Source organism: Osmerus eperlanus, chromosome 7, assembly GCF_963692335.1.
Source record: "Osmerus eperlanus chromosome 7, fOsmEpe2.1, whole genome shotgun sequence".
In the NCBI taxonomy this organism is placed as follows: Eukaryota; Metazoa; Chordata; class Actinopteri; order Osmeriformes; family Osmeridae; genus Osmerus; species Osmerus eperlanus.
In genome coordinates, this window is record NC_085024.1 from 21,892,297 (window position 1) to 21,919,218 (window position 26,922).

At 44.4% G+C, this 26,922-nt stretch overlaps 2 protein-coding genes across 3 annotated transcripts; both read right to left on the bottom strand.

Moving 5' to 3' along the window:
• Positions 1-3,205: 3,205 nt before the first annotated feature.
• rorc (RAR-related orphan receptor C) lies at positions 3,206-21,677 on the bottom strand. 2 transcript variants are annotated; one of them, XM_062466370.1, is made up of 12 exons: positions 21,182-21,677; positions 16,224-16,253; positions 7,290-7,375; positions 6,780-6,921; positions 6,373-6,615; positions 6,100-6,225; positions 5,884-6,005; positions 5,141-5,273; positions 4,891-4,998; positions 4,653-4,763; positions 3,960-4,069; positions 3,209-3,795 (listed from the first exon to the last, which is right to left on the bottom strand). In XM_062466370.1, the coding sequence occupies exons 1-12, from the start codon at positions 21,231-21,233 to the stop codon at positions 3,631-3,633; spliced, it is 1,428 nt and encodes a 475-aa protein (XP_062322354.1). In that variant the 5' UTR covers positions 21,234-21,677; the 3' UTR covers positions 3,209-3,630. The 2 variants fall into 2 exon arrangements, with proteins under 2 accessions (XP_062322355.1, XP_062322354.1); XM_062466371.1 differs by lacking the exons at positions 16,224-16,253; positions 21,182-21,677 and adding an exon at positions 14,635-14,754 and having other exon boundaries at positions 3,206-3,795.
• A 1,362-nt stretch (positions 21,678-23,039) lies between these two features.
• On the bottom strand, positions 23,040-26,922 carry them4 (thioesterase superfamily member 4). Its single transcript, XM_062466025.1, has 6 exons — positions 26,309-26,922; positions 25,946-26,135; positions 25,310-25,472; positions 25,114-25,224; positions 24,810-24,934; positions 23,040-24,252 (listed from the first exon to the last, which is right to left on the bottom strand). Exons 1-6 carry the CDS (start codon positions 26,450-26,452, stop codon positions 24,209-24,211), a joined length of 777 nt encoding a protein of 258 aa, XP_062322009.1. The 5' UTR covers positions 26,453-26,922; the 3' UTR covers positions 23,040-24,208.

Sequence of the window (26,922 nt, forward strand, 5' to 3'; positions counted from 1 at the left end):
TGAGGCGGAGATAGAGGAGAAAAGGAGGGTGGGAAAGGTTTTCCACGTGAGTCATAGATTCCTCTCAAATCTGGGGCAAAATGATTACATGGCAAAACGTTCTCTGTGATGCCAGATCATTATTTTGGATGAATACTTGACACGTTTAGGCACGATTATTTAGTTTAAAAAGATGCAGTCTGTTATGCGCCGTCTATGCGGGCTACATTGGGAACGTAGCGTGTAATATCACGTGCGCTGTCTGGGAGGGTGCGTTGTTCAGGTCGAAGGGTCAAACAGGCTATTTGATAGTAAAACCACAGCCTTCTGTGACTTGCCTCGCTCCGCAGTCGTGCCAGAATCCCTTCTCCTCCCCACTGGCCAGACAGAATCAGTTTCAAACATTCGACCTTATATCTGCGACAGTGTGAATAAATGGTCGTTGTAGATCTAAAGGGCCATATGGCTCGAACTTTATCTAAAGTATTCTAAATACTGCTTCTATAGGATTCTTGTTTATTATGAGGAGCCGTTAAGGAAATAATTCATACTTTCCTTACACAAACAGATATGACACACATACACATTCACATATGAAACGTTCACACACATTCATAATACAAAAAACTCACCTCAACATACCGGTATGTGAAATGCTCGCATCAACACATGTGAAACGCATCAATGATGCAAACTTTTTTTTTCAAAAATATTGTTTCAACCTTTCCCCCCAAAAAATCAACCTTTTTTTTTCTCGAAATTATTTTTTCAACTTTTCAAAACTTGTTTTTCGAAACCTTTATTAGAAAATATAGGCCTGAACCAGGGGCCCGGCCCAGGGGGAGGCCTGGACCGGGGACCCGGCCCAGGGGGAGGCCTGGACCGGGGACCCGGCCCAGGGGGAGGCCTGGACCGGGGACCCGGCCCAGGGCCCTCCTCCCAGGTAAGCAGCTGTCTCTCCCCGACACAGGCCCCCTGACTGGAATCTCTGAGCAACATCTCTGGCTGTAAGCATGTCTTATTTTAGATCTCGTAGTGCAGTTATTAATCATGTCGCTGGGCACATCAGAGTTTGTCACTTCCCAAACAGAGCACTGTGAATAGCTTTCCTCAGAGCAACATCCCCTTCAGATCCATCACAAGAGTCCAGCTGGCTCAGAGAGAGCTTGTAATGACAGAGACAGTTACACATAACACACAAGCACACATTCACACAGTTGGCCCGCTGCAGGAATGTCTGCATTTATCATGGACATGTCAGCTGAATAAGGTAGTGCTGTGTGGACTCCACAAGCTGCAACTTGAACTAGTAACAGTATCCTCAGAGCTCCTTCGTCATGTGATCCCCTCTCCTTGTTGGGTTGTTTGGTACAGTTAGTCACTGATGTCCTTGGTGATATGTGTTTTCTACTGCATACAAAAATACAATCTTTTTCAGATTTGTTGTATCAGCAGTTTATTTTAAGCAATCTTTTCAAGAATCAACACATTAGACTTATACCACAGACAAACCAGAAATATAGAACTGCAACAAGCAGAGTTTCAACAACAAACAAATCCCTTGTTAATACTGATGAGACCTTCACACAACCTTATCAAATCTTCAGTCATAAACACCTTTAGTCATAAACCACAAGAAAGACAAGCCAACAGATTAAAGGGAATCTTGAGCAAAATAAACAGCTCCCAGTCCTGTCCCCCTGCTCAGTACAAACAGGCATTTAGAGAACAATACCTTTCAGAAACAGATGAGACTGAGTTTAGATTCCCCTGGTGCCTTGGAACCACAGAGATCTGAACCCTCTTCATTCGACCAGCTCTGAACTAGAGAACACTGCGGTGGAACCTGAGATCAATTACAACTCACTTCTCTTCTCATAAATCAAGAATCAAACGTGAGCTCAAACATCAGCACTCCCCAAAACAAAATCACATCCAATCTGATTAAATTCTTTTAACCTGTTTACGCTCCTGTTTCGCCCGCGAGACAAAAATGCTGCCTCCCCCTTCCTCAGTTACGACGCACTAAATTCTAACAAATATATTTTTTAGACGCTACACATGTTATACATCGTTGGAAAGCTACGATTCTTGTGCTTCCATTGAAATAAACCAATTCAAGATCAAGTCACAATAGCAAGCAAAGTCAACGTCTTTTTCCGGTGAACATTCCTTCAACAATGCCAAAGAAAAAAGTTGTACTCACCCTAAGTTGTTCAAATAGGTCCAGGTGTGCAAATCATGCCATCAAAACTTGATCTGCGTAAGTCCCAAGGGTTCAAAGTATCTAACCATGTAAAGTAATTCGTCCAAATACAATGTTTTACGTTCATGAATAGCCATTATCCTTTGTTTCATTATGCAAGTTAGCCGACGGAAGAAACAACTTGTTCACATAAAAGTGTTATTTTGTCCGGTTTATCAACGGAGTATTTACAAAATGAAGGTCTCAAAATGTCCGTTGAACCCTCCCCTTTTGATTGACACCTTGTTCGACCCAATAGGAGCTTCCATGCCCCGTTGACAGCCCTCTAAAGCCAACTAGGTCTGTGCGTCCTGCCCCCCCCCCGCCCCCCACCCCCCACACTCGTTCTAAACAAATTTCTCGAACTGGCTTCGACTGGCTCGGAAATTAGCTCGTTAGCCTTGTAGCTGACAGCTAGCTGAAAATGCCAATACCTCATTTGTATGCGTCTGTGGAGCCTTCAAAATAACAGTCGATTGCGCAATATGGTTGACAGAATCAGTGTTCTTTGTGCGCCAATCCTTGGAATCAGATAAAGCACTCCAATGTGTTCATGCTTCAGTTTTTGTGTTTCAGTATTACTAATTAGGGATTTAGCTATTATATATGATATTTCTAAGTACCAGAGATGGGCCAGAGATAACAATTATGAAAAATAATACCTTTTTATTTGACCTTGACCTTGGTTACAAAGGGTCATTTTGGAGTCTCCAAAAGACCCTTTTAGAAAATTCCTGGATGTATTCTTATAAAAACATGTGTCAAATATGAATATATTGTGGTATTATGTTTGACTTTTGATTTGAATTGGGTAAGGCTTCAACCTGTGGTCCAATTTAGTCTTCCAGATAATACCTACCACCTCTAGGCCTCTTCAGGCCTCTGTTTTCAAAACAAAATCTAGGCGGAAATAGAAATTTTCACTTTCCTTGTGTTCAAGCTTCTATTACTCAACACTAGAAGGACTGACAGGGGTCCTGACAACAGGGGACATAACTTCAGAGTGTCAGCTTTCAAAAGAGATCATTTACATGCATGTACTCCAAATGGTTCAAGAACAGCTTCCAATTTACTTTGGGTATGCTGTTTAGGCGTTTTCAGGCAAATTTAACAGGAACATGAAAAGGACTATAAAAGTAATGAAATACCTGGATTTTCGAGTAGGATTATCTATAAAATAACTTCTGCATGAAAGCGAGAACTAGATCTTTACACTAGATCTGTTTCAGAATTACAAAAATATACTTATTTAGCAAGTAAAGCTGAGTAAAGACTTAATTACAACATTTGTCATCAACACTGTGAGAGTACATTTTGTGTGGGTGTAGAATGTGTGTGTGTGTGTTCCAGTGTACGTCTGTGTGTGTGCGCTTGTAAGTAGGTAGCATGCTAGCACATGCAACAGATCAGTGGGTCGTTACAGGGAGGATGTCTGCGTCAGAGGCAAACAGCTCCCTGTAGAGAGGAGGGAAGAGAGAGTGCACCGTGAGCGGGTAGCACTGGCTGAACCAGTGCAACTTCTCCACATGTAGACTGCACAGGGCTCGCAGACGCTCCACCTTCTGGTTCAACTGAGGAACACGCAACAACAGAGACTTTCAGTTCAGAACGTAACCTAAAGGATGTGCATTTACTTATATATATATGTATATCTAAGTGTGAGTGTGTGTGTGTGTGTGTGTGAGAGTGAGTGTGTGTGTGAGGGTTAGTGCCAGCCTGTGTAGCTGTGTGTTACCTTAGGCAGCAGGCTGCCCTGGTTGTCTCGGTGTAGGATGTGGCGGAGGCCCACCTCCACGTCTCTCCGCACCCTCTCCACCCTGGGTCTGTCCTCCAGGCAGGGACGCTCTACAGACACACCAGGTTCAGGACACACATCACATGGGGCGGTAATGTGTGTGTGTGTGTGTGGTGTTAGAGAGAGAGTAAGACTGTGAGAGAAATAGAAAGAATGAGAGAGAGCGTTAGAAGGAGAGACAGAGAAGGGGAGAGGAGAGAGAAGGGGAGAGGAGAGAGAGAGAGAGAGAGAGAAGGGGAGAGGAGAGGAGAGGAGAGAGAGAAGGGGAGAGGAGAGAGAGAGAGAGAAGGGGAGAGGAGAGGAGAGAGAGAAGGGGAGAGGAGACAGAGAAGGGGAGAGGAGAGAGAGAAGGGGAGAGGAGAGACAGAGAAGGGGAGGGGAGAGAGAGAGAAGGGGAGAGGAGACAGAGAAGGGGAGAGGAGATAGAGAAGGGGAGAGGAGAGACAGAGAAGGGGAGGAGAGACAGAGAAGGGGAGAGGAGAGACAGAGAAGGGGAGGGGAGAGAGAGAAGGGGAGAGGAGACAGAGAAGGGGAGAGGAGAGACAAAGAAGGGGAGGGGAGAGAGAGAAGGGGAGAGGAGACAGAGAAGGGGAGAGGAGAGAGAGACAGACAGACAGAGACTAACTCTCATACCTGGGTTGATGAGCACCAATGCACTGAAGAGAGCGATCTGGTTCTCTGTGAGCCTCAGAGCACATGTGCTGTGAGCGAAGTCAAACACGGCCTTGATCAGATCCCCACAGGCTGTCCAGGGACAAACGACTTACCGTTAACGTACAGCCAAGAGTCAAAGGCTAAGATCAAAACCGTTTCATTTGTAATTGTATTCACTTATTGGGTTGTAGTGGCGTGACATAGTGCAATATCTCACCAAGAGACTTGAAGAGTTCACTCCCTGCAAATTTCCTGTCAAAAAAGACGGTGCTGTTCTCTGTGTTGAACAGACGGCTCATCCTGACTAACACCACCTCCATTGAACCTGAGAGAGGAGAGGAGGAGGGAGAAAGTCTGTTTTACACCACCACCACCACGTGGGTTCATTTCTGACTGGGATGAAAGTTCATCAGATTTTTCTCAACTCTGCTCTGATTGGTTGTTTTCTGAGTGACAACACGGCTCACCGTTCTTTAGAAGGGTGATCTGGTCATTCTGCCCCAGCGTCTGGAACCCGGGGATCCGCTTGGCAAACTCCACCACGTGCTGAACAGCATCAGTTAGCCGGATAGCACAATACTGCCACATTTCATCCATTGACTGGCGAGAGGAGAGGAGGAGAGGAAGGGAGGAGAGGAAGGGAGGAGCGGATGGAAGGAGAGGAAGGAAGGAGAGGAAGGAAGGAGAGGAAAGGAAGGGAGGAGAGGAAGGGAGGAAAGGAAGGGAGGAGAGGAGAGGAAGAGAGGAAGGGAGGAGAGGAAGGGAGGAGAGGAAGGAAGGAGAGGAAAGGAGGAGAGGAAGGGAGGAGAGGAAGGGAGGAGAGGAAGGGAGGAGAGGAAAGGAGGAGAGGAAGGGAGGAGAGGAAGGGAGGAGAGGAAGGGAGGAAAGGAAGGGAGGAAAGGAGGAGAGGAAGGGAGGAGAGGAAAGGAGGAGAGGAAGGGAGGAGAGGAAGGGAGGAGAGGAAGGGAGGTTAGGTTTATCATACTACTGCTGTAACTCATTATGAGAGAGAGGGAGAGAGAGAGAGAGGGAGAGAGAGAGAGAGAGAGAGAGAGAGAGAGAGAGAGAGAAAGAGAGAGAGAGAGAGGAAGGGAGAGAGAGAGAGAGAGAGAGAGAGAGAGAGGGAGAGAGAGAGAGAGAGAGAGAGAGAGAGAGGGAGAGAGAGAGAGAGAGAGAGAGAGAGAGAGGGAGAGAGAGAGGGAGTTCCTACCTTGCTCTGGTAGGCATGGATCTCCTCTCTGCTGAACACCTTCCATCTCAGCCCCTGCAGCTCCTCCACCCTGTACTGGCTGGTCTCTCGATGGGAGCGGACGATGCTTCCACACAGCTCCTCTGAAACGCAGAGGGCACCCAGTCATACATACACACACACACCCTGGATACCCTGAGGCTAGTACCACTCTACTGTACAGACTGTAACACTCACCTATTTGTTGCAGAGAAGTAGGATAGGAGACAAAAGGATCGTCACGTAGGTCAAAGTTTCGAATCCCCATCTCCAGTCTGGGCATGAGTCCTGACTGATCAGGTGAGGCCTGCCTGGAGTTAAACCCTGAGACAAAAGGACCCACAGGGTGAGAGAATAGAACACACCTCGTCCCTCACCTTTCCTGTTGGAATACCCCCTGCTGCCCCTACCCTCTGACCTCTGACCGGACACAGGAGCTCTGGGAGGCCGGGCCCACAGCCTGGGACTCACCTGAGGAGCACACCAGGTACGGGTGCACTTCAGTAGGGAAGGGTAGCACTTCTCCCTCCCCAGTGCTATGGTAGGCCAGGGCCATGGGCGGGTGTAGTGGAGAATACTGGTCCCTGTGGGCCTTGCTGGGGTAGGCCAGGGAAGTCTGGGCCTCCCCCTGGAGACGCTGCAGCTGTTTGTGTCGCTCCACCTCAGCGTTCAGAGAGTCTCGCTGCCGTTTGGACATGCGGCCGAACTTCACGGCTGAGGGACAGACAAGCAGTTCAGGTGGATTAGACCGTCTGAAACCTTGTGGTCGTTTTGATATTTAATTAACGTATTTTTCTCTTTTTATGGGTTTTCTTCTGTTTTTTTGTGTGTGTGTTTGTGTGTGTGTACGTGTGTGTGTGTACGTGTGTGTGTCTCACCATCCCGGCTCATGCCCTGCGCCAGACATTTCTGCAGGCGGCAGTGCTGGCAGCGGTTCCGGCTGGCACGGTCGATGGGACAGTTACTCTGTCTGGAGCAGGAGTAGGATACTGTGGGAAGCTGGCTCCGCCGGAAGAACCCCTAGGAGGAGGGCAGGGGTCAAGGGGCAGGGGTCAAGGGGCAGGGGTCAAGGGGCAGGGGTCAAGGGGCAGGGGTCAAGGGTTAGGGAAGAGTTGACGTGTCGTAACATTGACATCTAATCGTCTGAAATGTTTCTCCTTGTTTCAGTGAAATTATGAGTGAGTTTATTGTTCATCATTTATTGTGTGTATGAATGTGTGTGTGTATGAATGTGTGTGTGTGTGTGTTTGTGTGTATATGTGTGTGTATGAATGTGTGTGTGTGTGTTTGTGTGTATATGTGTGTGTATGAATGTGTGTGTGTATGAATGTGTGTGTGTATGAATGTGTGTGTGTATGAATGTGTGTGTGTCATCACTGTCTCCTCACCTTGCAGCCTTCACATGTGATGACTCCATAGTGAACTCCTGAAGACTTATCTCCACAGATCTTACACGGGATCACTTCAATGTCAGCTACAAACACACACAGTCATGTTTAAGGACTAGCCATCACACACCTATCCATTCCAATCAACTGATTTGGTGTTTAATCACATTTTGAAAACAGGTAACAACTTTGACCAACAGGTGGCTGTGCTGAGCAAATACTGTCAAAGAGCAGGTAAAATTATTTTGATAAAAAGAGTGTGTGTGTGTGTCGTGGGTATGTGTGTGTGTGTGTGTGTGTGTATATATGACAGTAAATCTAACTTGTTGACTTCATGGAAATGTACTGTGTGATCTGAGGTTTGGTTGTCCCCTCATAAAATCCCACCACACATACGTACATGCTGTACCACAAACTGGGACATTCTGCATGATTTACACATTGAAATACTGACTTGCTCTGCAATTTACTGCAGCAAATGTAGATGAAGGAAGATGAGAGAAGAAACTATCAACAGGAATCCAATCAACCAACAAACAACCACCACACGAGCAGTTCCATAAGACATGTGTCTGTTATTGTTTTACTAAAAGCTCCATATCTAAGGTCCCTTCACACTGCACAGGAGTAGTGATCAGTAGATTCCTACATGGCCAGGTAGGAAATTAAAATGTTTCATAAGCCATCAGACCATGTGAACTAAGAGGATGAAGAGGTATTTTCCTCTCATAAAGATATGCTAATGACATTAATAACAGTTAAGCATATAACATCAAATAAAATAGATGAGACAAAACAGAGAATGGGGAATATTTGAGAGTGGAGAGAGGCGGAGGATGTGAAGGTGTCAACCTCAGACTCTTTTAAAGTGGTTTACTGGCTTCTCTCTCAGTCTGACTATCCCTCTTTCATGTTCCTTTTCTCTGTCTCCATCCCTCTCTCAATCTCGCTCACAAAGGACACAGTTGCCAGTAATACACTCTTTCATTCTTCACTGCCAGGAATGCCCATCCTCCTCTCACCTCCTCCCCTATACCCCCCTTTCTTCACCCCCCCCCCCGCCATCATCATCCCTAATCCTCCTTTCCTTGGACAGCAGTTCATCTTAACCTTTGCCCTCCTCTAAGGTTTCATGCCATCTCCTATCATCTGCTGTCATGGTTTTCTTCTTCCGTCATCAATGTGAGGCGGTCATCATTTTTATTCAGAATGCCATGGGTACAGCCTTTTGTACGTGTCACTGTGTCAAGTGTGAATGCTGCACGCATGTGTGTGTGTGTGTCAGTGTGTGTGTGTGTGTGTGTCAGTGTGTCAGCGTGTGCCCTCATTTGGGTGCCACAGGAATCTCCCAAGACAACTGAATGGTTGAAGGAACAACACCTGAAAAGTGTCAGTCAACGACAACACACCACCTCCACGACAACACACCATCTCCACATGTCCACTGCACTCCCATTAACATGACAGACAGCATGTTGAGTGAATGCTGCAAAATTTGTTCGTTGATTCCACACAACGTTCTCTAAGTATCACGGTCTGTGTATGACGGTATATTTATACCAACATGCTGTACAGCAAACAAGTGATTAGGATGCTAAAGTGATGTCAGTGATTGGGATGTGAATGTGCTGTTATCCAGCAGATAAAGGTGCAGAGGTGACATCGGTGAACAGAGAGGAAGATAAAATGTCAGTGGTCTCAGTTTTTTGCTGTTTCAGTTCTGATTCTCAACCTCAAACAACAGGAAACCAATGTGACCTACAACCTTTCACTGTTCATACAAACACACACACACACATATTAAAAAACTGACAATCCTACATCTGCCCATACATGAAGCTGTATCTGTATTTAATAAACAAACAAATAATAAACAAAACACACTCTTATAAATGACATATCATATTATAGTTAGTGAACCACTTGAAAGATCAAAAGAATGCCGGCAAAAACATGATTTTTTAAGTAAGGTATTATCTTATCATGTCAGACAAGACCGATCCCTGCACTCAGGCATACACAATAATGTTTCACTACTTACTCCACCCGCTATGAACACTCTACTTTCCCACCTTCCTATGTCAGGCTGTCATCTGGGTTTCAGTGTCGATTAGCGCTCTCGTCTATCAATTAACACTGTCAAATCTTCCTCGTATCTGTCAGCCTATCACAATGATGCCGTGCCTTTAAATACATTTCTCTCCCTGTTTAGTTTGTCCATGCTATCAAGTGCACGACTCTCCACCTCCTCGTCACCACCCGGTGCCTTGTCTCTGTTCCTCGACTCCTCTGGCTGGGTCGGAGGCTGGGTCGGAGGCTGGGTCGGAGGCTGCCGCCCCCAGTGTCTGCCCTCCGTGGGGGTGCTTTGATCAATAATTCCCCATGGGGTCTCCAAACACTTGTAGTAAATGTATCATTTCTGTAAATAAACATAACTTACTCATCCCAGGTCTCAACTGATTGAAATAACCGTAGTGACAGGATTAATTAACAACAGGTCATCAAGTCTCTTTCTCTCTCTATCTAGTTCACCTCATCTCTCTCAGTGTGAGAAGCCACATCGCTGATATCAGACTATTTCTTTCTGTTTCCTTTCATTATCTCTGCCCACAAAACTACTATAAGATTTACAGTGTGCTATCTACAGTACACTGTGCACTTGCCTTATCTTTTATCTTCACTATAAAGACTAAAGTATTGGGACACCTAAACATTACACCTGCAGGAGCAGCTGATTACGCTCCTGTGCACAAAACCAGGTCCATACACAAACATTTGGTTGAGTTTGACTGGCCTACACAGACCCCTGACCTAAACACCATCAAACAAATTAGGAATCAGTTCTAACACCATCTGCAAGCCATCTGTCATCACCCAACCGCAGTGCACAAACTCCCTAATACGCTTGTGGCTAAATGGGCTTAAATGAACACAGACACACTCCAAAATCTCGTGGACAGCCTTCCCAGAAGCTTGATATCTATGGTTCCCAAGTTCAAGACCAGTCAAATGCAATCTTCACCAATTAACATGTATTTTCTTTGACTAGCCTTAGCCTTAAAAAGGAGATCTTCCCCACTGGACCAGCAAGGCTGGAAGCAGCACTAACCAAGCAAAGACAAGTAACAAGGCAATACCCGTCAGAACAACACGGACGGGGTTTGATCCGGAAATCTAAGAAGACCTGAACATTGCAGTGTCACCTTGCTGCTTATGCAAAATGCAATATTCCACAAAAAAAATTCCACATACAATCTTCTGTGTTGTCTCACGCTCGTCTTTGTGAAGCTCTCAGAACCTCTGCAGAATACAGTCAAACATCCGATGGGACTTTCCACATGCACAGTAAGCAGAGGAAAAGGCCTGTCTTAAGCAGAGACATATATTTACATCTAGGCTGCAGTGACAGATCTGTAAATAGATACTGTCTGAGTATGTCTGTGACAGGCATCACCAGCGCAGGACTACAAGGATTAGACCAACACTGTTAACTTGCCACGAAACAGATTCAAGCCTGTCTGTCACTGCATCTCAACTGTCTGTCAGCCAAGACAATGAGTCGGTATTTGTCTTATATCATATATGTATATACCGGTCTCTGTGTGCATGTATATATACAGAGAGAGAGAGAGAGAGAGAGAGAGAAAGAGAGAGAGAGAGAGAGAGAGAGAGAGAGAGAGAGAGAGAGAGAGAGAGAGAGAGAGAGAGAGAGAGAGAGAGAGAGAGAGAGAGAGAGAGAGAGAGAGGGAGGGAGGGAGGGAGAGAGAGAGAGAGAGAATGAAAGATGCAGAGATAACAAGAAAGAAGGCATTGAGAAGCAGACAAACATTACGCAATTAGTCTCTTCAAATATATAATCTCTTTTTCATTCCTCTCCTTTCTCCTTTTCTCCTCACCGAATGTCTCAGAACAACAGGTAGAATAAAACAGTAATTGATCAAGTGGACTTGCACTGTCTAATGAGCCATGAACGATTTTATAAAATCTCTTTCCTTAAACTGCCTTTGCCTCTCTAAGGCCTCCAAGGCCGCAGATTTCAGACAGACTAGGCTGAATGATCTGCTTAACGACAGCTTTCATCAATGCTCAATAAAAAGGAGAGACATTTCTCATCCCTTTTCCACTGAGGAGATTGTCTCTAACAAAGGTAGCTGGTGCCATTATCCTCCCCTAGTCGCTGTCTCAAATCCTCGAGTCAGCATTCTGCACTTTGCACTGTAAACTGATAAAAAAACCTCAACTCTCCTTCGCCGGAAACAAAAAGAAAAACTTAACACATAGGCAAGCACACACACACACACACACACGCACACTAAAAGGGAAAATAGGGTTGCAAAAACATAGAACAATTAAATATTTTACAGTGTTAATAAGACTCAGCTCAGCTCAAAGATCGAAATTGCTGCTCAAAGTTGTTTACGGTGAAATAAATTGTTTTACGATCAAACAATAACCTTTGTTACTCAGGCTACTCTGTAACAAGGTAACTGTTATTTTATAGATATATTTAAAGCAACTTTGGTGTTTAATAGAATATTTGGAAAAGTATCGCAAGAATAACATGCCAATATTTTTCACGTTTGGACCTACCTACCATACCTTACCATACTTTCTCTAAATATATAAAATAAGAATTATGTTTAAAAAGGTATTAAAACATTTACATTTTGTCCAGAATAGAAACATTATTTGATCTAATGTAATTATAATTTATGGAAATGTATGTTTATGTAAATACACATTAAAACCTTTCTCAAAATAATATAATCGACACATTTTATATCAGAAATACACTTAATCTGCATCTAAAAGTCTCAACAAACTATTTAGAGAATATGCATGGATTTATAGAATTTTATTGAATGTATTTTATTAGTTATAAATAAACAGCATCATATTTTCCAATTATCCTTATTCATATAAGATGAAAAACTAAGAACTTGGGGCCCATAAATATTGAATATCTGATTTGCTATTTTTGTTTCTGGTAAATTATTGTGATGTGGATGTCATATTGTTGATAATCAAACAATGTATCATAAACGTAAAACTTCAAAGCTAAAACAAGACAGCTACAACCTTCTGAAAGGTCTCTGTCGGTGACACACACTCAGCGGCGTGTGAACATGATCTCAGTCCCACTGAATTACAAACTGAATAATCAAATGCTGCACCTTGTGTGGGTGTTTTCTTTGATTTGTCATATTCAGAGGTTAAAAAGGTGACTTCTAGTCTGGCTGTGAATTATTTGATGTAATACATTTACATTTAGTCATTTAGCAGACGCTCTTATCCAGAGCGACTTACAGTAAGTACAGGGACATTCCCCCTGAGGCAAGTAGGGTGAAGTGCCTTGCCCAAGGACACAACGTCATTTTGCACAGCCGGGAATCGAACCGGTAACCTTCAGATTACTAGCCCGACTCCCTTACCGCTCAGCCACCTGACTCCCTAATAATAAAGGTGCTGGAAGTGAGTGAGTGTCACGTATGGGTCCCAAAAAGAAGAAGGAAAGTATTTTGAAATCAAAAGTAAGATCATCTTGATCTCCCCCCCTCCTCCACAGATCATCTCACCCCTCCTCCCCAGATCATCTCACCCCTCCTCCCCAGATCATCTACCCCCTCCTCCCCAGATCATCTACCCCCTCCTCCCCAGATCATCTCCCCCCTCCTCCCCAGATCATCTACCCCCTCCTCCCCAGATCATCTCCCCCCTCCTCCCCAGGTCACACAGACCCTTCAGAGAGTCGAAAAAGAAATTGCTTTTAAAACCAGTCTCCATCCCAGACACAGGTAGCTGTTTTCCCACAGTCAGGAACGAATGAGAGAGAACAATGAACTGACCAGGTTTATCTAAAGCTACCGTGATTTAGGCATAGGTTCAGTTACAGAAACATACTGTTACATATATTTGTGTGTGTGTGTGTGTGTGTGTGTGTGTGTGTGTGTGTGTGTGTGTGTGTGTGTGTGTGTGTGTGTGTGTGTGTGTGTGTGTGTCCACTTTATGTACATGTGGTGCCTTTCGCTCTCTACCTCTTTTCTATGAACATTTCCTAGAATTGTACACTGTAACAATAATGCAAACTTTTTAACAGTTGATCTCTCTCATTATCCAACTCCTTCCAATCTGTCTGACGTTTCATAAATCCAATGCAACTGAACTTGCTCACTTAAACTATAACTCATGTGTCATAACATTAATTTCACAGCATGTAATCATGCATAAGCACACAGGTAAGAGTGGGTGAGATAACGTAGGAATATTGTGTTCACAATGAAAACCTTTCAAACATTACAAAGCAAGTCAAACAGAGAGTCATATCAGAGCAATATACACAACCACAGAGGAGCCATACTGTAGCTAAATGTCAACGTACTCTAGAACACTTTGAAGACCTGTTGGTTTAAAATTTCTACGAACGCAATGTATCCCCATACTTACATTTAGTCATTTAGCAGACGCTCTTACCCAGAGCGACTTACAGTACAGGGACATTCCCCCAAGGCAAGTAGGGTGAAGTGCCTTGCCCAAGGACACGACGTCATTTTGCACAGCCGGGAATCGAACCAACAACCTTCTGATTAATAGCCTGACTCCCTTACCACTCAGCCATCTGACTGACCACGCTCCTCTCAGGTGAGTGTTTCTGAAAGATGGACTAAGGGCTTTGTGGCTTTACACAGTGAGAGTTCACCCAGTGAGGATTTACCCAGTGAGAGTTTACCCAGTGAGACTTTACCCAGTGAGAGTTTACCCAGTGAGAGTTTACCCAGTGAGGATTTACCCAGTGAGAGTTTACCCAGTGAGGATTTACCCAGTGAGAGTTTACCCAGTGAGATGAGACTCTTAATATGTACTACGTCGTATGATAGACAAAAACTTGACTACTAAACTAAACTATAACTACGGACATTGATTTTCCTTGTATTCTGAGTGTCAGGATATGTAGTAATCACTCAACTAACAACTGAAGAACATGGACATGATAACATGGACATGAGAACAGGACATAAGAACAGGACATAAGAACAGGACATGAGAACAGGACATGAGAACAGGACATAAGAACAGGACATAAGAACAGGACATGAGAACAGGACATAAGAACAGGACATGCTTTGAAAAGTTGAAAGTGCCACAAAAGGGCTCATAAGACAATGTGACACGTGTCGAGCATACGAACAGACAGACAAAGAAGAGAAAATACAACATATAAAAATGAATTTAGTTATTCATCTTATTCATCTTAAGACATTCGCTGTCTATCATCATCACTCCCACACACACACACAAACATACACACACATATAGATACTAAACACACATCTGTCATGCCTCCTACCTCTCATTATCCTCACTGCTCCACTTCTGTCAGTGTTTGTCCCACTTTCACAAACTCAGTTTGTTTCTCTGTGACTCGCTCCCTCGCTCGCTCCCTCTCTCTCACTGTCTGAAGTGATGGCGCTCTCTCTCTTTTCTCTCAGTGTCTCTTGCTCGCTCTTTCTCTCAGTCTGTTCTTTTTCTTGCTGAGTGATGTATTCACTACACCTAGTGTGCATGTGTTCAGATTCCTGAGAGTGTCAATCAACGCCTCCACCTACCATGTGAGTTTGGGGGGGTGTGTGTGTGAAAGAGAGAGAAAGAGAGAGCAGGAGAAAGAGAGAGAGAGAGAGAGAGAGAGAGGGCCTTTCCCTCAGTCTCTCTCTCAGTATGTGTTCCCTCTATGCTAGCGTCCTCACCCACTTTTAACCTCAGAAAAGGATAACTGACTTTCATCTTGTGACAATTCTCTCAGTCCTTCAGTTAAATGAGTTTAGGACTTCACTGACATAGAAGATACATATTCCCAACTGAAACAAAATACAGTAACAGAAGATTTAGCAGTGATGAATGAAACATTGCCCTCCTTCCTCTCTCCTTTTCCCAGCTAACAGCACCTGATGTCAACCAAACCATGTACACTCTTTCCGACATCTGTTTCAGAGCTCCATCTTGGCTGTCACACCTTTATCCTCCTTCCATCTCAGCAGCTGGGCGGCACCCGTCTTCTAACCCGTCTTCTAACCCGTCTTCTAACCCATCAAAAGCCATAATTAGGTCCCCCCGCAACACACACACTTCTGCACGCATGCAAACGTTCAATATAGTATTCAAATGCACGCAACCACATACATTCACACACAAACTACACCACACAAACACATGAATTACTGGCAACCCATTCTGTATGTCAGCATTAATTAAACAGTATGAAAAGGAAACAAGCTAAAACCATAAGAAGTTTATTTATACCTTTGCACTCTTCCAGTGTATTTGGGTGATAACTTGCAGCATATTTGTTCGCATTTCCAAAAAACTTACAATAATTAGCAAAAACAAGTGATGAACAATATTGATAGTTATAGATTTAAAAGGCATCCTTGGATAGGAAACTATTTTAAGTGAGGACAAAATACTGTCTTGACAACCAACAGGTGTGCTATGGTTGTGGCAGAAGTGCCAAACCAGACAACCACCATGTTTAAAATACTAGAGATCCTATCTGTACACAGATGCCAAAATGCCAATATGGGATCAGCATCTTCCTGCTATGGCCTAGAGTGGGCAGGTGCAACCCATGGGTCTGATACCGCTCAAGAGAGGCTACAGTGTGTGTGCCTGTGTGTGTGTGTCTGTGTGGCTGTGTGTGTGTGGCTCTGTGTGTGTGTGTGTGTGCCCGTGTGTGTGTTCACTCTACACAGCTGCATGCATGTATGTATGTACCACTGAGAGGATAACCACATAGCATGCACATACAACTAGCACAAGCTCAGCCATACCACACAGGCAAGTGGTGGCAGATGCAGTTACACACTCTCTCTCTGTCACACACACACAGACACACACATACACACATACACACATACAGACACACACATTCTGAGTACTTACTCAAATGAGTCTTCTTGGACAGGTGGCCTTCTGCATCAGAGGGTGAAGCAGAGAGAGAGGGAGAGAGAGAGAGAGAGAGAGAGAGAGAGAGAGAGAGAGAGAGAGAGAGAGGGAGAGAGAGAGAGAGAGAGAGAGGGAGAGAGAGAGGGAGGGAGAGAGAGAGAGAGAGAGAGAGAGGGATGAGAGAGAGAGAGAGAGAGAGAGGGAGTGAGAGAGAGAGAGAGAGAGAGAGAGAGAGAGAGAGAGAGAGAGAGAGAGAGAGAGAGAGAGAGAGAGAGAGAGAGAGAGAGAGAGAGAGAGAGACAGAGAGAGAGAGAGAGGGAGGGAGGGAGGTAGGGGGAGAGAGAGGGAGAAACACAGAAAATTAGTCATGTGAGGGGGAACATGTGAGGGGGAACATGGAGCTCAAGATAACCCTCATGTAGTGTAATCCTGAGGTAAAAACAGGCACTGTGTCTCAGTCAGACTGTGTCTCAGTCGGACTGTGTGGTACAGTCGCTCAGTGGCAGAGTATTCGACTGCAGAGCAACAGGTTGCCAGATCAAATTCTCTTCTGTACGTTGCGTTCGATAAAAGCATCTGCTAAATGAACATGTTACACGTTACCCGGGACATGGGAAAGGCAGAGCCTGACTGTGGCAGAGCCTGACTGTGACAGAGCCTGACTGTGGCAGAGCCTGACTGTGGCAGGTGCCTGACTGTGACAGAGCCTGACTGTGGCAGAGCCTGACTGTGGCAGAGCCTGACTGTGGCAGAGCCTGACTGTGACAGAGCCTGACTGTGGCAGAGCCTGACTGTGGCAGAGCCTGACTGTGGCAGGTGCCTGACTGTGACAGAGCCTGACTGTGACAGAGCCTGACTGTGACAGAGCCTGACTGTGGCAGAGCCTGACTGTGACAGAGCCTGACTGTGACAGAGCCTGACTGTGACAGAGCCTGACTGTGGCAGAGCCTGACTGTGGCAGAGCCTGACTGTGGCAGAGCCTGACTGTGGCAGAGCCTGACTGTGGCAGAGCCTGACTGTGACAGAGCCTGACTGTGGCAGAGCCTGACTGTGACAGAGCCTGACTGTGGCAGAGCCTGACTGTGGCAGAGCCTGACTGTGGCAGAGCCTGACTGTGTGACAGAGTTCAGACTGAGAGGCAGTGCTAGAAAGCACCTCGAGTTGCTCTTCTTGAGTAGCAGACACACTTGCGTGCATAGACTGGTACACACACACACGTGTATGTGCCTGTTTGCTTCTGTGACAAACACACACACACACACACACACAGGTAAGAAACAACAGTGGTACTGTAGGTCGGTGTCTGAAGCATCAAACCTCTCCGTCTGTCACTGCCCACATCTGTGATCAACTCTGAAAATAAGGTGGGTGTGCACATGAGTGAGGATGTTTCCGAGATGAGGGGATATTTTTAGGGTTGTGCGTGCGTGAGGAGAGCGGGCCAAGGAGATAAGCATCAATGAGGGGGGTAGTGCTAGCCTGTCTTTGTCTGGGTCTGTGAAAGCCGGCTGTGGTTTTTCACTTTTGTTTTCCTTCGTTAAAATCTGTTTTGCTTCATAAGCAGAACACAGGGATGATAGCAGAGTATTGCTAAGGCACATGGAAATCCAGACACACACAGACTTCACGAACACCTAAAAATGCATTTCTTAACACGTATAGTTTTGACGGCAACTGACAAAACCTGTAATTTAAACCAAAAATCTGCAGTAGATCTGATGAAGGTGGAGTGTCCATGTACCCATAGTAAACTCACTCACACAGAATTACTTTCCATCAACGCCTCCAGAACACTCCAGAACATCTCTCCAACCCTGGTGGGTCGCTCTGTCTTTCCTTTACTCTAATCTGTTGCTAAACTTTGACCTCAGAACTCTTACTCTGTCATGCTCTAAGGAACTCCATGTGCCATGTCTCTGTTCACATTCAACATTTGTGAATTGTTTAATTACAAATCTAAAACTGGAACACAGAAAAAACTAAATATCAGTATTTTTATATTAGAATTATTTTACTATTATATGTGATAAACAATTGTGTACATATACATTTATGTGTGTTAAAGCCAACTGCAATGTGATACAGAACTTCAGTATTTGTGTAAGTAGAGCTGATCATGTAGAGGCTTGTCTCACTTATTCTATCAGCATTCATGTGCTGAAGCAAAGTGCACAGGTTTAATTAAAGGGTATTTTCATACATTTTGGTTTCACCATGTAGAAATTGTAAAGCCTTTGATACATAGTCGTATCTTCAACAAAAGGTCACCAGGTGCTGAGGATCTCTGTTCGCTGTTCTAACAGCTGGGCTGTTCTGCAGTCCTCTTCAGCTGGGCTGTTCTGCAGTCCTCTTCAGCTGGGCTTTTCTGGGAGCAAGTCCACCTCCTTATTTTGCCATCAGCAGTTACATCATGAATGAAGATGATTGAGCCACCTGAGGCAGTCATAACATCCCAGTATCTGAGGCAGTCATAACATCCCAGTACCTGAGGCAGCCATAACATCCCAGTACCTGAGGCAGTACCTGAGGCAGTCATAACATCCCAGTACCTGAGGCAGTACCTGAGGCAGTCATAACATCCCAGTACCTGAGGCAGTCATAACATCCCAGTATCTGAGGCAGTCATAACATCCCAGTACCTGAGGCAGTACCTGAGGCAGTCATAACATCCCAGTACCTGAGGCAGTCATAACATCCCAGTATCTGAGGCAGTCATAACATCCCAGTACCTGAGGCAGTCATAACATCCCAGTACCTGAGGCAGTACCTGAGGCAGTCATAACATCTCAAAGAATAAAAGGAGTTGTCTCTACATGTTGAAACCAAAATGTAAATTACAATTATAATTTTTTAATAAATAATAATGGGGAATGATACTTAAGAAGCTGCTCTTTCCTGACTATCACTGCTGGGTTATAGTGTCTATGAAGAATGGAACTTTAATCACAAAACTGTGTGTGGAGAAAAATCTGAAGATTTTTTTTTTTGTCTCAAACATTGTGGAGGGCATTGCATATATAGTATACGGTACATATTTAATAATGGTTGTGTCTTGTTATGTAAACACACATCTCACACATGCTCCGGTTGGGATCTCACAGTTCACTAATGAATCGACAGTTGTTCTGTTCAGTGATTCTTACATAATGGCTCTAAGGACCCCAGAATGCTGTGCAGTTGGTAGGCCAAATCATTTGCCTGTTTGTTAACAATGAAAAACAACATTTCTGCACCAGCTAAATCTCACAGACACCAAGTCACTTCAATCATGAATACTTTCAGCTATGCTGTTATCAATCACATTGCATTAGCCAGCTTAGCCAATAATGCTCTGCTTTGAGTTTCCTGCCTGAACTTAACTTGCTGTATTTAGGCACATGCACAATAAGGCTTTACACCCTAAACATCCTGATGATGAGAAACACAAAGAGACACATGGCAGCATGGGAAACCGTATTCATGAGAGAGAGAGAGAGAGAGACAGAGAGACAGAGAGAGATGGAGAGAGAGGGAGAGAGAGACAGAGGGAGAGAGGGAGAGAGAGAGAGAAAAAGAGAGGGAGGGAAGGAGAGAGTATTGACTCCTGTTAGCACTGCCTTATTTCACCTCTCTTTCTATATTACTCTCTCACACACACAATACCAAAGTTCCACCAGTTCAAAGGCTCATCTGGGCCAGAACTGACTTAACCGTCCAGCCCACTCACTTCCTCTGCAATGTTCTCCTTCATTCTATTCTTTTGAACAGGTTGATAATCAGACAACAAAGTGCTTTGTTGGCAGTAAAGATTACGTTTCATGGATATTATAAGAGGTTAGAGAGGCTGTAAACAGATGGGTCTTGTAAAGCAGATCATAGCAATACAGCACGATGAACTGCAATTCTTGTATGAAATGTGCTATATAAATAAAGTCTTATTATTATTATTATTATTATAGCAATGGAGAGTTCCAGACCGTGGAGTGTCTTTGTGCAGGTGTAACTGGCTGTGTACAGTAAGTGGAGTTTAGTGACAGAGACTGGACAGCTATTCTGGGAGACACTGGTTTTAGTTCCTTTTATTCAGCAAGAGGCTGGGTAAAGATGCAGGCCCAAAACAGATCTACATGGACAGATAATCCCTGGGATTACAGCAGATTACTGCCATTCTTACCCACAGAGAGCACCTTTTACACTGCCAGGTCAAATAGGAGAAGAGAGTGTGAGCTGATGAGGGGAGGAATGAGGAGAGGAGAAGAAGGAGAGGAGAAGGAGAGGAGAAGAAGGAGAGGAGAAGAAGGAGAGGAGGAATGAGGAGAGGAGAAGGAGATTGGAAGAGAAACAAGGGAGGGGAGAGACAAACCTGAGAGAGGGAGTTTTGCGGAGGGGCTAAGTGATCTAACCCAGTACGGAGATAAGGGGAGTTAGATAAGCAGCAAGTGGGAGCTGAAGACGCCTGCACATGAGGGAAACAGGGAGATAAGATTGAGATGAAGCATGCTCGAAAATGTGGAAAGGATATGAGGAAATAAATTGACACTCGGAAATGTATTAAAACAATGAAAGGGAAGGCCCAGTCATACATGCAACTGTTTCGTTGCTGGATCTTTCAGTGGTCTCACACATTCTGTGACAGCCCAGGCTACACAGGTATAAGAGTACTGTCCTAACTACACAGGTACAGGAGTACTGTCCCAGGTACACAGGTACATTCTGTGACAGAATGTACAGAGGATATCACCTGAGCACCTAGGATGACAACAGAAATAAATTAATATATATGGGACCAGGTTAAGATGTGTGTGTCCATGTGTGAGTGAGTGAGTGTTTGTGTGTGTGTGTGTGTGTGTGTGTGTGTGTGTGTGTGTGTGTGTGTGTGTGTGTGTGTGTGTGTGTGTGTGTGTGTGTGAGAGAGAGAGAGAGAGAGAGACAGAGGCAATCAATATCAAACATTATTTGATTAAATGGAAACTTACCTCTTTTGATGACTGCTGTGGGATCAGGTGATTCAGGTTCCTCATAATCCATACTCTCCTTTCAAAATAAACACAAGTCTCTAACCTACACACGCTCAGTCACGCACGCACCTTAACACGCGTACACAAGCGTAGATTAAATTTTACAGGAAATACTGCAAATTTCGGTTTAAATTCTGAGAGTTTTACTCCAAAACGAATGTACCTGCTGTTCTCGCGTCCCGGCCGGCGCAGACGCTTAAAAAAGTTTACTGCCATCACGTCTCAACGGTGAGCTGTTGCTTACCCATCGGGTTTGAAAACATGTTTCTCATTTTAAGTCTCTTTAAAAACGTGGTCCTTATCATTCCTTTAGTTGTCTTTACAGTAGTTACAGCACATTGTTTTTTCATTTTCATTTATCCGAAGCATGAGAATAAGGTGCGTTAAGCACGCACCGCGCGACCACACACACTCATCAGCCGACAGCACATACACCGTGCGCGCGAATGCCGTTTGCTCCGGTTTTACCCCCGCGCTCTTTGCGCCCTGTGTCCCGAGGTTGCAAGCTCCCGGTTATGTCACCAGGGATTATGTAATAACTCGCAGCCGTTTGTTTGTGGAAACGGATTGTGTTTGCACGGAAAAATCTGTTGAGAAATATAATCCAATAATTGATTTAGTAGTTTTAGAAGTGTATAGGATTCCAAAACGACTAAATAAATCAGTGGGGTAAGTTGCAAGTAACATGAAAGTATAGATAAATGAGTAATACAAAAACGCCCGGTGTAAACTACGTTTCATTGGACAAACGATACTGTAGACCAAAAACAATGACGCAACATAGTAGGCCGCGCAGATTGCCCTGCTCAGGTAACTAATGGCGGCAGGCCCTTTGATGAAATTATTCCTGACCGGCGGTCTATTCTTACACGATTATTCCTTCCGTATGGTGCCACTTACATCATCATTGTGCAGGCCTACGTATGTGAGTAATGTGAGCAAAGACAAGTAAACAAACATCTGGCAAAACTTATGAGGAAAGAGGTGCACCATAAATCTACTGTATATAATCGTATTTTTCAGACTTCCTTTCTTCCTGGCCCCACATACACATTTGTTGAAACTCGAGACCTCCAACGGAATCATGTGTCTACATATAGTTTTACTACTAATTTAATACTTCAATACTAGTATACAGGTTTTCGTTTAGGTGGCTTTAATAAAATCAATGACAAGAAAAATCTCAACCCCCCCCCTCCGTCCCTACTCCATTAACGCCTCAGTGACCACACCTGAACAGCTCTGTCAGCACCACATCCTATTCCCCGGAAAACCCACTGCCATTTTGTTAGTGTCCTACATACACCACACAAACACGCACACACAAAACCCTCTCAGGCCCGCCTCCTAATGAGGCCAGAGATGCGAGGGGCCCAGGGTGAGATAAGCCCTTAGCAGCTAGATAAACTCAGAAACCACACCAGCCAACCACAATGAGCAGCATGGAAGGCTAGGGGCTGGGAGGGAAGGACTGAGTGTGATGGCATATGTGAGCACTGGAGAAAACTAAGGGAAGCTGAGCACAAGTCTAAAGGTGATGGTGATGTAGATAAGAGACTGACATTTTCCAGCTACACTTGATTTTCCATGTGACAGAGTTATTAACCAGTGTTCTGGTTCTTGTGCCTCTGGAACCCATCAGACAGACGAGAACACTGTGGTTCTCAGAGGTTCCTCGAGCTCCCGGGGGTCTCTCTGAGGTGGACCATGTGTCACTCCTTACCATAACAAAACAGCCCACTTTCACGTCTTACCTACTGGAAGAGATTCATTCAACGAAGAGTGTGACTCAGAGAGAACAGACACACCACTGGACCCACATTAAAGGATTTATTAAAGAAGCAACAACATGCTCACATGTTATTAGTATAACTTTTCAATTCCAAAAGACCAACTTCATCACAGAAACATATGAAATATATTTTTTTATAGACATAGAGATGCATTTAAAATAAATACAATAAATAAATTCATTTGTTCATTAAATATCAACCCATTCAGGGGTGAGTGTTTTCAGGTTTGTAAGGGTGGAGAAGGTAAGGCACCCTGAACATGTGTTTGTTCAGTTCAAATGTAAATGCAGCAAAAGCTTTCAGTAAAAAAAATATATTAAAAAACATTTTAGGCTTAAATAAAGACATGTAAGCCTAAACATTGTAGGCGAGGCCTTGTGAGGTAGATCACCCTACATAGCCCATCACTCTGAACTGACAAGTTGACAAGTTACTCATTTAATATGGAGCATGTCTGATGTATTTGAAAGATTTACGGAATACTCTGGGTCAGCAGTAAGATTGTTAAGTGGTGGAAAATATCCAGAAAATGTCAGGACATTTTCCCCCAAAAAATCCATGGGATTTGAAATAACAAAATATAATGTAAGTGCTATTATTTCCGTTGAGTTCAGTGCACATAAATTAATACCTTGCTAATGACAGTAAAAGTTTTCTATTATAACAGTAATATTTGATTTAGTTGAAAAATACAAAAAATAGTGTAATTTAAGTGCTATTGGCATAATGAAAACAGCCCCATCTCATGGGAATTCATGTGAAAATTGTAAATAACCTTTTAGTTTCTAACTTGCTATCTTATGCTTTTATCAGTAGTACGTGTTTGTTGTCATACAGGAATTTAAGTTTTTAGCTTCATCCTGCTATTTGTGGAGGGTTAATAATATATTATCATCCAATTATATACTTTAAAACCTGTTCAATCAAACCAATACTGATTATTTATGTCTGTATAGGGACATGGAAACTGCAATATGTGACTAAATAAATAATTCCACATTAATTCCCCCTAACGCCCGGAAAATACCATGGAAAGGTTCCACATCTGAAAATTCCCAGAATGCAACTCAAGCAAATCAGAGGTAGGAGGACTGGCACACGCACACACACACACACAGTTTGACAACTGTGTTTCTGTCATCTTATTACTCATTTTGATTGGTTGGTTGCTAGTTGGTTGCTAGTTGGCGAGTCACACTCCCAAAATGTGGCCAATGTTGACCGAAAGAAACAATCCTGAGAAAGAAGGTTGGAGAGAAATTATGTGAGACACGACTGCATCGTGGACCAACTGTTTATCAGCTCACAGACTTCTTCAAACACATGCCTGTACTGTTCCCTAGCCTGGGCTGGTGTGAGAGTGTAACCTGTGCACGTGGCTGTGCTGTTCCCTAGCCTGGGCTAGTGTGAGAGTGTAACCTGTGCACATGGCTGTACTGTTCCCTAGCCTGTGCTGGTGTGAGTGTAACCTGTGCACGTGGCTGTACTGGGCTGGTGTGAGAGTGTAACCTGTGCACGTGGCTGTACTGGGCTGGTGTGAGAGTGTAACCTGTGCACGTGGCTGTACTGGGCTGGTGTGAGAGTGTAACCTGTGCACGTGGCTGTACTGTTCCCTAGCCTGGGCTGGTGTGAGAGTGTAACCTGTGCACGTGGCTGTACTGTTCCCTAGCCTGGGCTGGTGTGAGAGTGTAACCTGTGCACGTGGCTGTACTGTTCCCTAGCCTGGGCTAGTGTGAGTGTAACCTGTGCACGTGGCTGTACTGTTCCCTAGCCTGGGCTGGTGTGAGAGTTACCTGTGGCCTCTGTGTGTAGTCTGGAGCCGTCGGTGCTAGTCACCTGACAGGTCACAAACGTTTTCCTCCCTTCTTTTTTATCCAATGAGCAGTGGAGTAATACTGTGCTGCCCAATGGGATGGGGCTTTGGACAAACAAACAAGTGTCATTTCATTAAGTCTTACGATTAATAATAATAGTAATACACTTAAAATAATTCTCAAATAATTTCTTAATTTTGAGAAAAGATCTTGTGAAACCTCCATCATGAGCTGCTGGATGATGTGTGGGGTCTAGAGAGTTCCAGAACTGCCTGTACTGTACCTGCGGTAGTTGATGTTAAGGTTGGCAGTCATGACTGGTCCAGAGAGGTAGGTGGAATGGGTCCCTATCACCGTGTCAATCATAGTGGCTATCGCCCCCCCATGGACATGCCTGGAATAACACACACACTCGTCAACATGAGCCAGCCAGCAGCACAGTGGGCAGTGATGCAAGCACATCTTTTTTGATGGCTTACCCTGGAGGCCCTTCCAGCAGATGTCCAGCCTGGAACACACACACACACTTCTGCTCTTCTTTGTTGACAAACATGACGTACTCAAACGCTGCTCCCTGTTCCCTAATGTTCCTGGTGAAGAGGCGAGCCTTGGACTGGATTATTTTACTCAGATACACTCCACCTATGCAAAAGAGCACAATGATCCCACAGTCAAATGAAACTCGCCAACGGCAAGAGAGTGGTGTTGACACATTCAAAACAGTCCCTCCAATCCTATCACCAAACATTTACATTCGGTCATTTAGCAGAGGCTCTTATCCAGAGCGACTTACAGTAAGTACAGGGACATTCTCCCCGAGGTAAGTAGGGTGAAGTGCCTTGCCCAAGGACACAACTTAATTTGGCACGGCCGGGAATCAACCCAACCCCTTTTTGATTAATAGCCCGACTCCCTAACCGCTCGGCCATCTGACCCCCCCTGATACTTGGTTGTTATACCTGAGATTGTGTTGATGGAGACACTGTACTGCATTCCTAGTCCTTGATAGTGTGGTGCATTTACTAGATTATATTATTTGTATGTCACTTTGGATAAATGCATCTGCTGAAGTGAAAATGTAAAAGGTTTAAGATACTGTGGGGGATTACATATACCAGTTGCAAACTTGAGGGAGCGGTTATAACTAGGCAGTCTTCTCCAAGGCCCTCTCTTTTTCTCTCCTTCCTCTGTCATTTCCTCACACTGGCTCTTGTAGTGTTCATACTGCTGCCTCATCTCAGAGCCCCAGGACGAGTTGGGCAAGCTGAAGTCTCTGGGTTGGGAAGAGAATGGCCAGGGCAACACCTGACGGCCAAACAGACACATTATAAAACTGGTAAACAGAACAGTGGGCATCAATAATGCTGCATCATGTAAAGCTGTACAGCAGGGCTAGCTAAGCACCACGAGAGAAACGTTGCGTGAAACAGCAGACTGACCAACACACCGTCTGTCATGATCTAATGTGGATGACCTACCGCCATGCTGCGGCAGCGGATACAGGAAGTCCGCTGGGCAGCTAGCTGGACCATTCCGGTAGATGAAAACGGTGTGATGTTGTTGCTGATGGCCTGAGGTGCGCGGCAGAGACTTCTCACCATGTGCACACCGGTTCGCATCATGACGACAGGGGATTTCTGAATATGCTAGCTAGCTAGCTAGCCAGTTGTTTTACTACTTCAGAAATATTATATATATTATATAGAAGTATATATTCCATATATACTTCTGTTTGTAAAAATGGTAAAATAACTATGCGTGTCAGCGTGTTGTGAATCTACAATGCAGAACTGAATCGGCGTAGGCAAGCTCCTGAACTACTAGCCAAGCCCAGAGCCTAGGCTACGTGCGTAGTGCGCTAGCTAGCTAACGAGCTATAGTTAAAATGTTAACAATATAGTACAACAGGACAAGCCATGTTTATAGAAATGTGCCCAGCAAGCCCTAACTAATGTATCAACAATATCCTAAAGCATACCCGTTCCATATGATAATTCAGAGACTGGTATGTTCTTTGTTTGTTTGCCGACTTCGCCGGTAGAATGACTTTTAGAGGACATCATTAGTCTACTTCCTGCACGACACGTGACAG

Bases quoted from the DNA above. Each gene is read 5' to 3' on its own strand.
- rorc (XM_062466370.1), bottom strand. From the start codon at position 21,233: ATGGATTATGAGGAACCTGAATCACCTGATCCCACAGCAGTCATCAAA. The intron at 16,254-21,181 runs GTAAGTTTCCAT...CCTCTGATGCAG, and splicing joins CACAGCAGTCATCAAAAGAG to AAGGCCACCTGTCCAAGAAG. The intron at 5,274-5,883 runs GTAGGAACTCCC...TCCTCTCGCCAG, and splicing joins TCCATGCCTACCAGAGCAAG to TCAATGGATGAAATGTGGCA.
- them4 (XM_062466025.1), bottom strand. From the start codon at position 26,452: ATGATGCGAACCGGTGTGCACATGGTGAGAAGTCTCTGCCGCGCACCT. The intron at 24,935-25,113 runs GTACAGTACAGG...GTTTGTCCAAAG, and splicing joins CTTAACATCAACTACCGCAG to CCCCATCCCATTGGGCAGCA. The intron at 24,253-24,809 runs GTAACTCTCACA...CTTCTTTCTCAG, and splicing joins ACTACACACAGAGGCCACAG to GATTGTTTCTTTCGGTCAAC.